The 13,807-nt window shown below is 41.3% G+C and overlaps 1 protein-coding gene across 1 annotated transcript in view; it reads right to left on the reverse strand.

Moving 5' to 3' along the window:
- Window positions 1-10,337, reverse strand: part of Alg14 (ALG14, UDP-N-acetylglucosaminyltransferase subunit) — a 66,039-nt gene extending 55,702 nt beyond the window's left edge. The window contains exons 1-2 of the mRNA XM_013018261.1: window positions 10,148-10,337; window positions 3,896-4,047 (exon numbers count right to left, since the gene is read on the reverse strand). Of these exons, the coding sequence (XP_012873715.1) occupies window positions 3,896-4,047; window positions 10,148-10,274 (279 nt within the window). The 5' untranslated portion in view covers window positions 10,275-10,337. The remainder of the gene's footprint in view (window positions 1-3,895; window positions 4,048-10,147) is intronic.
- Between the last annotated feature and the right edge of the window lie 3,470 nt (window positions 10,338-13,807).

Genomic DNA, 13,807 nt, shown 5'->3' on the forward strand with positions numbered 1-13,807 from the left:
CACACACACACACACACACACACACACACACACACACACACACACACACACACACACACAGAGTGGTAAACAATCCTGTCCAAGACAAAGGGATGTAGAACATGTTTACACTAACATCCTCAACAGCTCTCTCTTGCATCTCTGTCCCTATCAGATTCATATGTAGGGACTCTCTCAAGAATGGTGCAGTTTGTCTTTCTCTAAAAGTGGTTTCATTACCCTCAGAGGAGATTAACTGACAGGGAAGGATTTCAAGCCAGATGCCAAGGCCACGCTGATTGTGGCACCACTTTTGTGATTAAAAAATATAATGGGGGGCTGGGAAGGTGGCTCAGTGGTACAGTGCTTTTGCCTTGCATGCATGAGGCCCTGGGTTCAATTCCTCAGCACCACATAAGCAGAAAAAGCTGGAAGTGGTGCTGTGGCTCAAGTGGTAGTGCACTAGCCTTGAATTGAAGAGCCAAGGGACAGCGTCCAGGCCCCATGACCAACAAAATAAAATAAGTATATATATATTTATATATATATATATATATATAATGGCACTGGAAAAATCCAAAATTGTTAGCTTTCTTTTCAATGTGAATGAAAACCTAATAGATTCTAAAATGTAATCCACAGCATATGACTTTTTTTTTTTTTTTAAAAGGGTGTTAGTGACTCATGCTTGTAATCCTAGCTACATAGGAGGCTGAGATTTGAGGATTGGAGGTAGGAAAGTCTGTGAGATTCTTTTCTGCAATTAATTATTAGAAAGCTGGAAGTGGAGCTATGACTCAAAGTGGTAAAGCATAAAAAAAGGTCAGGGACAGCACCCAAACCCAGAGATTAAGCCCATAACCACCACCCATGACAACAACAACAACAACAACATCAACAAATCTTTCAAGTATTGCATTAAACAATGAGTCAGCAAATTCTATGCACATGCTAAATTAAAGCTACCTCCAAACTGAATGTAACTTCAGAAAGAATAAATGAGTAAAACCAAACATACCTATTCCTTAGGTTGAAAGTAACAGTAAGAACTTTGTAATTATTTTAACCTTTATGTGTTTTATTTATTTATTTTGTGCCGGTCTTAGGGCTTGAAGTGAGGGCCTAGATGCTGTCTCTGGGCTTTTGTGCTCAAGTCTAATGCTCTATATTTGAGCCACAACTCCACTTTCAGCTTTTTGGTGCTTAATTGAAGATACAAGAGTCACAGACTTTCCTTCTCAGGCTGGTTTCAAACCTCACAACCCTCAGACTTTAGCCTCTTGAATAGCTAGGATTACAAGCATGAGCCACTGGTGCCAGACTATGTGGATTTCTTTTATAAAACAAAACAAAAGGGACTTTTGTTAAATATTTTGTCAAATATTTGTTAAATATTTGGGTGTTTCATCAGGTTCAGCACTTTATGGATTTTCAAGTAGCCTATACCACTGGTAAATTATAATACTTTTACATTCTTCTTATGGGAGTAAAATCATCAGTTTTCTCCAAATTCTCAGGTATACTCTAAAATAAGACTTGAAATACTTATCAAAATGAATTCTAGGAAATGGAAAAGCAAACAAATATAAAATAAGATGGACATGTATAGTCCCCAATGTTGTGGATGAAAATTACCAGGGCATTCGTTTTTCACTGAGGTTTTTGAATTGGAAAAGAAATAAATGAGGCAGAGTGATTAGGCAGGAGAAGCAGAGGATTTGCATAAACCCAGGCAGAGTACACATTTTTGACAGGATCCTGAAGTTATTTGCATGTGTGAGCCTCAATTTTCTTATTTGTGAAGGGAGGATACTATTATTGGTCTCACAATGGCTGAAACAGATAATGATTACCAAACTCATAAGCCTAGTCTCCTTTCAAGTTTGTGGTTATGTGTCAATGTAGACTTTTCTGAAACAGGCCTGTGAACTTTCTTGCATTGGGTTGAACAGTGTCCTTTCAAAATTTACATCTATCTATCTATCTATCTAGAAAATATGAATAGGACATCATTTGGAAATAGGGTCTTTTTTGGGGGGGAGGTCTGGTCATGGGGCCTGAACTCTGGGCCTGGGTGCTGTCCCTCAGCTCTTCAGCTCAAGGCTAATGCTCTACCACTTGAGCCACAGTACCACTTCTGGCTTTTTTCTTTTTGCTTATGTGGTGCTGAGGAATCGAACCCAGGGCCTTATGCATGCAAGGCAAGCGCTCTACCACTGAGTCACCTTCCCAGCCCCGGAAATAGGGTCTTTATACAATCTAATAAAGTTAAAAGGAGGTCATTATGGATACCCAAGGGCCCTAAACTTAATACTGGAGTCCTCGTAAGAAAAGCACATGAAGTCAGACAAGAAAGGTCATGTGGTGATGGAGGCAGAAAATAGAGTGACACAGCTACAGGTTAGGAATGCCAAGACTGCTGACAATCACCAGAAGCCAAGAGGAGGCAAGGAAAGATGGTTCCATGGAGCCTCCAGAGGAAGCTGAGTCTATGACACTCTGACTCAGCCTTCTGGCCCCCAGAACAGTGGAGGAATACATTTCTATTATTTTAAGCTACCCAGGTTGTGTTACAGCAGCTTTGAGAAATTAATATAGTATTGATCATGAAAACATTCTGATCTATTACATAGAAAAGTATATATGTATATATATTTTGCTACTTTTTTTTTTTTTTTGTCCCGTCATGGGGCCTGAACTCTGAGCCTGGGCGCTGTCCCTCAGCTCTTCAGCTCAAGGCTAGAGCTCTACCACTTGAGCCACAGCGCCACTTCCAGCTTTTTTCTTTTTGCTTATATGGTGCTGAGGAATCAAACCCAGGGCCTCATGCATGCAAGGCAAGCGCTCTACCACTGAGCCACCTTCCCAGCCCATGTATATATATTTTAAGGGCTGATAATAGCATGTAGATTTATGTTCCACTCTCGTTGGATATGTCTTTTTTAAAAACACATTTTAGTAGTATGTTAGTTAGAGATTATGGTTACAAATAATTAAGATTCGAACAGGTGTTTTAAGAAATGTGTCTGGAGGGTGGCCATGGGGAAATGAAGGAATGGAGAAAGAGATCCATTAGAAGATCTCAATATCTAAACAAGAGAAGACAGACCAAGCCAGGATCAAGCCAGATGAGCAGAGCATTCAGAGCCACTGAAGGCAGCTCTACCATCTGGCTTGTCTTTTTCTTCCTATGTGTCATCTTCATACCTCTATCTAGAGCCCACCTCTACTTATCAGGAGAAAATATGACTGTCAATACTACCCCAAATTTATCTTTTACAGAGCTTATTTCTGAAGAAAGACCAACTCCATTTTCTGGGTCTCAAGAGCAAACAGCCCAGTGGTAGACTCTGATGGACCTAGTCTACCGTAGATGTCCACTCCTGAACTACCTCTAACAGCCCTGTGGCCAGATAGTTGCCAGAAGAAGAGATAGAAGGTGACAGTATATAGAATGAACAGGTCTAATGTCCCTATTCAACAAAGAAGTGGTTTCACTTTAAAAAAAAAAAAAAAACACAAAACTACAAATTCTGAATAAAAAACTAAAATGAAGTGTATGAAGGGGTAGAGAATTACAAATAAAGAAGTTATAGATAAATCAAATATAAATACATTGATAAAGAACTTCTGAAGAACCAAAAAGTATATCATTTTATCTATATGACTATAAATAAAAATTGAGTGACAAAGTGTTTTCTCTACCAGAAGAAAAGTTATTGTAAACAAAAGATTAAGCAGCCATTTTTAATTTGGAGATTTACTCTGAAGAAAACTCTTTGGCAGTAAAGAAATATAATTCATTACTAGTAAACATTTGATTGCCTGACATGGGGAGGGCACTGAAGTGCCATGACATTATTTTCAGAGACAATTAAGTCAACATAAAACTTGTATCAAGGAAATAATCACTTACCATGGTACTAGGTTCTCTTTCAGCACGATCAGATTCAAAAGACTTAATTTTACTGGCACTCATTTTATCAGTATCAGCAATGATATAATGTCTAGGCGAGTAAGCATTGGACAAGCTTCCAACTAGCCTCAGGATCTCCATGGTATGCCCACCTGAAAATGAAAGTAAGGCTAAGATTAAGAAACCCACAATGGACATTATCTATTTGGTCATGCTATACCAATGTCATATTCTGGGTGGGAGCACTGCTGTAACAGCATATTTCTCAAAATATACAAGAATGTTTGGAAAACAATAATCTATGCCCTTGTATAAATATATTTTATATGAGAGAAATCATGAATGAATAAAAATAAAATTGGCACTAACAGTGGGCACTGGGGAAGGAACACAGAAGTATAAGACACACTTCTTGCAATCAGGAAGACTGTGGGAAAGGACAACATACTTATAAATATAAAGAGAATGCAAGTCAGCAAGAAAACCAAAACGGGGACACAAGCAAATGACTGTGAAAAAAAAGAATGCCCCTGTAAAGGCTAAAATCACTTGGAAAGTGAAGATAATGGACAGATAGGCAGAAGGCCAGGGGACAGGGGCAAAGATCCTTATAACATGAAATGGCTAGATCTGAGATATGCTTGTAGGGCAATGAGAATGCTGGACAGAAGGGTAAAGGTGAAGTGAAGCCGGGGAAGTAGGATAAAGACAGTCACCAATGCTTCTGTATAGAGAAGTAAGGTAAGGAAGGCATGCTCACTGACTCATGAGACTTGGCTGTTCCTAGGGACAGTTGCTCATCACTGTGGTAATCTTAACAAACCACAGGTGCTTAAATATTTACCAATTTCACTAATCAAGTACAACCTCTTATTTATTTATTTGTTTCTTCACTCATTTATTTTTAGTGAGGGCTAGTACTAGCTTAATCAGGCCTTGAGTTCTCACTTGGCTTTTTCATGCATAGCTGCTGCTCTAACACTTGAACCCTGCCTCCATTTCCAGCTGTAATTAGAAATGAGAGTCTCCCAGATTTGGCTGCCCAAGTTCACTCTGAACTTGGATCAGATCTCAGCCTGCAGCTAGGATTATAGGTGTATACTACTGGTGGCTGACCAATCTCTAAAGTTTTAATACTTTAATTTCAAAATCAACTAATCACTTCCCCAGTATTTAAAGGGCATTGCATCCAAGAACCCTAAGGAAATAAAAATCTGAGAGACTCTACTTATCCAGGAGGCTGAGATCCCAAAGACAAGTGGGTTGAAGTCAGACCAGGCAGAAAAGCCCTTAGACTCTATCTCTTAAATAACTAGCAAAAAGCAGAACTTGACGTGTGATTCAAATGGTACAAAGCAAACAAAAGCTAAAAGCCAATAATGTAATTTTACAGTCATTTTCAGGGAAACCAAGCTCATAGAGACAACGACATGTGTTTTCTCTCATATGCAGAAGTTAGATCTAAAAATACAACAGGACACAGTAAATTATATAGGACTCTTCCTATACATTTTAAATCATCTCTAGATGACTCAAGACATCTAGTACAATGTAAATGTTATTATGCTGTATTGTTCAGGGAATAATCACAAGAAATAAGGTCTGCATATGTTTAATATAGATGCAAGTTTTCTTCAAGTATTTTGGATCTGTGGTTGGCACAAGGAAGAGAGGGCCAAGTGTAAATTCATGGGGTTTCTTTCACCCAAACACCACCAACAAGAAAAGAATATTTACCACAAAACATTCATTTCACTTTATGAAATGCTCTGTGCTTCAGCCAGGTAGGTGTCTTCAACATTCTCTCCATTATCTTATTGTTACATCCTCCACATCTTTGGTTAGGCTGTTTATCTACTTAGAAAAGCTCCCTTTCACCTAACTGCTTTTGTTCTAAGAATGGGCTTTTAGGCAGATAAACAAGCTATGTACTTCCCTCAATACCTTTTTTTAAAAATAGTGGAACAGAGAAAATTTCTTTCTAGCTTGGGCTGGGAAGGTGGCTCAGTGGTAGAGTGGTAGAGTGCTTGCCTCACATGTATGAGGCACTGGGTTCGATTCCTTAGCACCACATAAACAAAAAAGGCCGGAAGTGGCACCGTGGCTCAAGTGATAGAGCATTAGCCTTGAGCTGAAGAGCTCAGGGATAGTGACCAGGCCTAGAGTTCAAGCCCCATGCCTAAAAAAAAAATCTTTCTAGATTCTAGAGGGAATTACAAATAGAAAGAAATGTGACACCAGGCTAAGGGTATATAATTCAGTGGTACAGTGATTGCCTACCAAGCATGAAGCCTTGGATTCAATTCCCACCTAGTACCAGAGGGGAAAAATACAGGCAAGAAATAATAGGCACATTTTGTGATACAATTAACTAATAAAAAGGAAAGAAATATATCATAGATTTAGTATATTTCAGGAATCTGAATCACACATTCACTTCATGACTTTCACCCATCTTGACTGGGACATGAAATTTACACATTTGATCTTACTCATTTCAGAATCTTTATTTTTAGCCTTGAAAAAGTGGTGTGGTTTGTTAAGGAGGTACTTGTTTTCACAGCTAGAATAATTAACGATAAAACTTAAAAGCCACCTTTTCCAGTGCAATGGAAACTTCATTATTCCTGCTTCAATAGCCTTTAGTCTTTCTTTTTTTTAAAAAAATGAAACCCTCACTGAATACATTCATTGAAAATTTAACTTGTTACGAAATGAAGTCTTAAAATCATGGACTCTTTTACTACTGAGTTTATTTTGCTCCTTCCCCCCCCCCCCGCCCTAAACAGTACTGGGCTTGAACCCAGGGCTTTGCTTTTTATTTAGTTTTTCATGCAAAGCTGATGATCTACCACTTGAGCCACCCCTCCACTTCCAGCTAACAGCTGGAAGATAACTGGAGATAAAAGTCTCCAGGACTTACTGCTTTGAATGGAGATCTTCCAATCTCTGTATGAGCCACCACTGCCTGGCCTATTTTGCTCTTTTAAAAGATACTTTTGGGGGGGGGGGAGCAGGGGAGTGGATAAAATCCTCTAGGTTGTACTTTAAAACACAGCCAGTATCCAAGCCCTTCTTAGCTATCGACCTGCTCCAAACCACTATCCCCTCTTCCATATAATATGAACATAGGTTCTGGATGTTAATTCCCTATCCCTACCTCTCCTTCAGTCTATGCTCAACAAATCATCCACTGTGATTGTATTTTAAAAAGCTGTCAAATTACCCGCCTCTGTTTAAAACTCTTAAACGGCTTTGCAAATCATATGGAATAAAAGGTATCTTGCTGGGTGCTCAATGCCTACCATCCTAGGTACTCAAGAGGCTGAGATCAGCTGGGTGCTGGTGGCTCACACCTGTAATCCTACCTACTCAGGAGGCTGAGATCTGAGGATCACAGCTCAAAGCCACTCAGGGGAAGGAAAGTCTGTGAGACTCTTATCTCTAATAAGCCACTCAGAAAACCGGAGTGGCACTGTGGCTCAAGTGGCAGAGAGCTAGCCTTGAGCCCAGGGACAGTGCTTAGGGCCAGAGTTCAAGCCCCACAACCAACAAAAAAAAAGGGGGTGGGGGAAGGCTGAGATCTGAGGATTACAGTTCAAAGCCAACCCAGGCAGAAAAGCCCATGAGACATCTCCAATTAACTACTAAAAAAAAGCTGGAAGTGGAGCTGTGGCTTAAGTGGTAGAGTACTACTAGTTTTGAGCAAAAAAGCTCAGACAGTGAGTTCAAGCCCCAGGACCCACACACAAAAGGTTTCTTATTACCTGTTTACTTCTTGGACCTCACCTCCTGCTTTCCCCTTACTCATTCTTCCCATCACTCTGCTTTCTTGCTGTTGATAATCTGCCCTATCCTAGGAAGCTTTGTCTGGTACTTCTTTTAAAATGTAATCCTTAAACCAGGTGCCAGTAGGAGGCTCAGATGTGAGGCTCTTGAATTGATTCCAGCCTGCACAGGCAAGTCCAGAAAAAAGCTGGAAGTGGAGCTGTTGCTCCAGTGGTAAGAAGCTAACCTTGAGCTAAAAAAGCTCAGGGGCAGAGCTTAGACCCTGAGTTCAAGCCCCAGGATCAACCCAATAAATAAATAAATAAAATGTAATACTCCCCATGTGATAGTAGTTATCAATATAGAACTTGCAATGTGCTCTATTTATTTTATTTTTTATATTCCCCTAATCCTTACCCACTTGAGATGGAAGGCACCATCAGGGATTTTGTTAATTTTGTTACTACTGTAATCTCAGGGCCTAGAAAACAGGAGCCCCATCTTGTGTTTAGTGAATGAGAGTTAGATATCAAATACAAAATTTACCTAAGGAACACATATTGTGTATCACAGAAAAATAATTTTGAAAATTATCTTTGAATATAGTGATCAACTAATAATCTTTTATGGTACCTAAAGATTAAGTATTTTAGTTCTAAGATAAACATTGAAAAAGCCTTCTTCCACCTCTACAATTGTGAGTATAGGCTTTTTTGAGTACAGACTATTTTTTAGAAGTGTTTATTTAATTATAGGTCATTTTATGACTTGAGTGACTCCTTAATGGCCTTGACCCTAAATGATCTTAATGAGGGAGAGCATGCTTGAATTCTCTATCTTAATTTTGGTTTCTACTTCACCAAATCTAGTATTATCAAGTGAACAGCTATTGTTCAAGTAAAAACCACGGATATCAACTGTTAGCTTTTCCATAGGGAAAGTTCAGATAAATGGTGATTTTTCTGAAGAATGCATAGCCATAGTACAGATATGTTTCTTACACGATGTAAGATTTAGGTCATTTCTCACAGTGGCAAGTACCCATTTTGTTTGGTCTTCCTGTTAGGTTTTCTATATTTTCTGTTTCACTCACTGCTATATCTTTGAACCTTTTATGGTGCTGGGTACAGAGTGGGCTCTTCATACCAAGTAGTACTATTCAGTTTTGTTACTTAGAGGGCTTCCTTAGGTGCCTGATAGCTGCTCCAGATTAAAGTATGTCAGGCAATAGTGGATTATATTTGAAGATAAATTTGTCACACTCGGTTACAGTAGAAATATTATTCTACCTGGATAAAATCACCTGGCATTTCCAAATGAACACACTGTGTGTATGCGTGTAGTCATTTGCTGCATAATGATGCTTCCTCCCATCAGTAATGAATGGCATGTATGGCAGTGACCCCATGAAATTACAGGGACATAACTATTCATACTAGCCAGTGACATCACAGACATCATAACATAGCAGCACAAGGCAATGCTCGCAAGTGTGTGGCGATTCTAGTATACACAAACTGGCTGTGCTGTCCACTACATATATAAATGTACAGCACATACAATTATGTCCAGTTCACCTGGTGAACGATAATAAGCAAGTGTACAGCTGGTGTATCTATTTATGATACTATACCTGTTATTTTAGAATGTACTCCTACTTAAAAAAACAAAACCAGCTTACTATAAAACATGCCCTGCTGTGGAGGCGGCAGCCTTGTATGTCTTGTGTTTCTGTGTCTCTAGACTGCATCATTTTCTGCTGTGCTTGATTTAATCTTGTGTTGATGGTTCACCTGACCCTACACTAAGCGTACCTGTCACATGGCCTGGTGATACTATGTATAGGACACAGGTTAGGCTCAGGTAAGGACACCGACGTTACAACAAGGACTCCTTTCCCCCAAAGAAGCTAGTGCACCTGTCAAGACGATCAAAACCCTAACACCTAAGTGCTTTCAGAGTGGGTGGATTTAGATGGCTGACTTGGAGGCTTGGCTCATACCCGGGCCCCAAGTATGTAGTGGTCTAAGGCCTGTGGATTCCGCCCTCGTCCTCGCCCGTTTCACGTAGGAGTCGGTGCACAGTCCACGTGGCCTCCTCTACCCAGCGGTCTCGGTGTCTCCCCAAACTTCTAGTTTAGGAAAACGCCTCGATTAGTAATGCACGGCGGCCATGATGGGGCAGCGGCATACTAGCATGAAAAGGCGTCGGAACGCTCTCGGCTCGCTAATTATCTGTTGTGAAGTTACACGCTGCCGAGAAGCTTAATTACAGACAAGAGTGAATCATTCAAGCCGTCACCGTAGCGTCAGCACGCCGCCATCTTCCCAGGGTGGGCCCACCACTTCCGGTGACGGGGAGAAACTACAAGTCCCAGCGTGCCGCGCGGCGCGAAGCGCTGAGAGGAACCAAGAAAAGAGTCGCGGTGGATTGTGGAGCTTGTAGTGACCGGCCCCAACTCCACGTCGCCGCCTTGAGACTTACCAGACCCAGCCACTACCAAGAGACTGAAACACTCCCGGGGAATAACCTCCTTGGTCCGAAGCACTATCCATAGTCGCAGGCCGAGGACGACCGCCACAGCGCCTATCGCGACGGCGAGAATAAGCATACCATGCGAAGAAAGGGCGCATGCGCACTGCTCCTGGCGCCGGCAAAGTGCGAGACTTACGGGAGCCGGGGGGACTCAAACGCCGAGCGCGGCGCTTCCAGGTGGGCGGGGCTTACCAGAGATGGGCGGGGTTGAGGGCGGGAGAGGAAAAGGCGGGCTTTGCCGGCAGTCGGGCCTTCTTCCCTACCGGATTTTAAGGCGCTTGTCGCCTGGAACCTAAGCCGAGACATCCTAGACGTCTGCTGATGAGGTCAGGCCGTCTGTGGGTCCGAAAGGCTCTGAAGTTATCTCGTTAGGAGTTCCAGCTCTACTGACTTTTGGCTGAGGCTAACAGATTACGTCAGTCCTTCCTTCTGTCCAAACGGATCATCTGAAATTCTCCCTCCCTTCCTTTCCACCTTCCCTTCTTCCTTCCTATTCCTCCTAGTCCTCTCTTCCTCTCTTCTTCCCTCAGATCTTCTTCCCCTTCCTTCTCTCTCTCTCTCTCCCTCCCAGCCTTCTTTCCCATCCCATTCTTTCTGTCCCATTCCTTTTCCTTCACTTCTCTCAAAGGACATGTTGCTTTTGCTTAACAGACACAACTGAAGGTTTTGCCAGTCACATTTCATACCTACTCTTTCTGAACACTTTTGTTTTTTAGTTTTCTAGGTAATTTCACAGATCTCAAGCAGGTGATCACCTGGAGTTATACCACATTCCCTAGAGAAATGGAAGTTCCCCGAAACAGAGTAGCTACTCAGTTAATTTTACCCCAAAACATTCTCACTTTGTTCCCCATGTCCTCAGCCAAAGTCACCACCCCCTCCAGTCCTAGTGATACTTGTGTTGTGGTGAGTGTGTGTGTGTGTGTGTTGCCAGTCACAGGGCTTGAACTCAAGGCCTGGGCACTGTCCCTGAACTTCTTTTGCTCAAGGCTACCAAACTCTACCACTTGAGCTACAGCACCACTTCCAGCCTTCTCTGTTTATATGGAATCAAACCGGGGCTTCATGCATGCTAGGCAAGCACTCTACCACTGAACCACATTCCCAGCCTATACTTGTTTTTATGTCTACTTTCATACTGCGGTTAAAGAAGCCCCTTGACTCCAAATGTGATTTTCCTTTGAATTTCCATATACTTGTAGGTTACACAGTACAGGTTAATAGGTGAGTAGGCTAATTTTCCAAAGTGGAATAGTGTCTGATCTAGAAATAGAAACCAGTAGTCCTAACCCCTGCACTGTAAGAGCACCACATCATGCACCCCTTAGCTAAACTCAGCTTGTTTGATGGTCATCTTTGTGCAGACTCTCAGAATGGAAAAACTGATTGTATAAGCTGATCTCAGGGGCTACCCTTGAAATTCTGATTCAGAAGCTGTCTGGTACACTCTGAAAGGAGGGATAGAGGGGGGGGTAAGTTTGACTGAGGAAATTGTATATATGAATGGGAATTCACAAAACCCTACTTGTACAGCATTCTATCTATCTATATATATAATATGCTAGAAAAATATTTAAACTGTCTACTGGGTGAGCTGAATCCTGGGCTATATCAAAATGTGCAGATAATCAAGGGATCAGGAGGTTAAAGTGAATTAATCAAGAATGTTAAGTCTGAGCCAGAAGAAGCAACAACTGAAATTTCTTAGAAAGTGCACACACTGACAGCACAGATAACAGATTCTACAAGAAAGAAGTTGGCAACCATATGAGTGTGGTTCAAATTAATCATGAACAAAGCTTGCCCAGGAGGTGATTATTTTTAATCTATTTCCTAAAATTTCTATGGTAAACATCTATTTTTTCATTCATATTGTTAAATTTTCTTTGTGTGTTTGGGGGGAGTAGGTACTGGTTAGATGGTGTCATTTGCTACAAATAAATGGGACTAGAGGAGAAAGAAACCTTTGTGGGTAGGGAAGAGGGAGGAGAAGAGGATGAAAATGAAATGTTCTGTTTTGCAGTTTGGTTGGAATAACCTGTTAAACATGCAAGTTGTTATATCAAATAAGCAGTTATATGTAGAGATCTGAAGCTTAGGTCATATTTAGAGGTACAAATTTAGAATTCATTAGCATATGGATGGTATTAAAAGCCCAGGGTTGGGTAAGATCTTCTAAGGTGGTAGGTCATTCCTGTCCAATAGAACTTTCTGTGTTGATGGAAGTGTTTTGTACCTGTGGTGTACCCCCTCCACATCTTCCTAATGAAATAGACCTAGTAATACTGAGAAACTGAACTTTCTTTTAATATTTTACCTCATTGTGTACATATATATCCATATATATTTTTTTTGAGACAGAGTTTTGCTGTATCCCCTGAGGCTTATCCTTCTACCTCAGCCTCTAAAGTGCTGGGGTGGTGAGAGTTTGCTACCACAACCAGCTCCATTATCCTAAATCTAAAAAAGATTGTGTACCTAGTATCTGCTGTATGAGACAGCACAGCTAAAGAAGAGTTTGGAGTTGCTTACACAGTCTGGCAGAGGGGATGGAGGAAGACAACTCGAGGAAATGAGAGAAAATTAGGAAAGAATAGTATCGGAAAAGTAGAGAAAGGAAAACAACTTGAGAAGGAAAGTTCAGCCAGCTGTGTCACATGCTGCTCATGGGTCGGGTCAGGGGACTCTGGGACAAGTCAGTCTCTGAGCATGTAAACAAGAGTAGTGTTCCTCGGGATGACATGCTGGAAATCAGACAGGAATGAGCAAAAAAGGAAATTGGAGATAAAGAAAAGCAGAAGACAGTGTTTCATGTTTTTCTTTTATGGGAAATAGGTATATGAGGTGGTGATAGAAGGGAATTTGGAACCATTTGTGGAACCATTTGATGTTTGATTTTGCTTTTTTTCCCCCCTCAAACTGCTGAGTATTGAACCTAGGGCCTTGGAATACAAGGCGCATGTTCCCACACTGAACTCCACTCCTAGCCCCAGGAAATGTATTTTTTAAAATTAAATTTGTTAAATAAAAGAATATTTGCTGATACAGCAGAGGAATGTTGACACAGGATGCAGGGAAAGGTTTGAAGCTGATGAAGAATGGGGCTTGGTCCGATGGGGGTTTTTCCCTTGAACTATGGAGAGAAGGCTCGGGATGACTGTGCATGCCCACAGTGAACAGGGACGTGGGCAGGCTATTTATTTGAGTTCAGATCTACTAGTGCTATTTTTCATCAGACACTAGGCAAGGCACTGAGGGTCCAGTGGTAAAGTGATAACAGTTAACACCTAAGCAGTGACTTAACAATAAGCCTGACTATGTACAGCAGGACCCAGACCTCTTGGCAGGGGTCTCCTAGAGAAAAGCCACCCATCTCATGGACTGGACTGCTAGAGATTCTGGCAGGCCTCTTTCTGCCAGAGTTCAACCATCAATCCTAATGAAGGTAGAGAAGTATGGACAAAGAAGACTGAAGCTTTCCTGTAAGAACCCCAGAGACCACTTTGATTAGCATTATGCTTGTCCATGACAAGGTAGGATAACTCCCAGAGCACTCAGTCCAGGTTAGATACAGAGTTGGGGCCATTACTAATGGCTATATACCTTACC

Source organism: Dipodomys ordii, unplaced genomic scaffold (assembly GCF_000151885.1).
Source record: "Dipodomys ordii isolate 6190 unplaced genomic scaffold, Dord_2.0 Scaffold39, whole genome shotgun sequence".
Classification (NCBI taxonomy): domain Eukaryota; kingdom Metazoa; phylum Chordata; class Mammalia; order Rodentia; family Heteromyidae; genus Dipodomys; species Dipodomys ordii.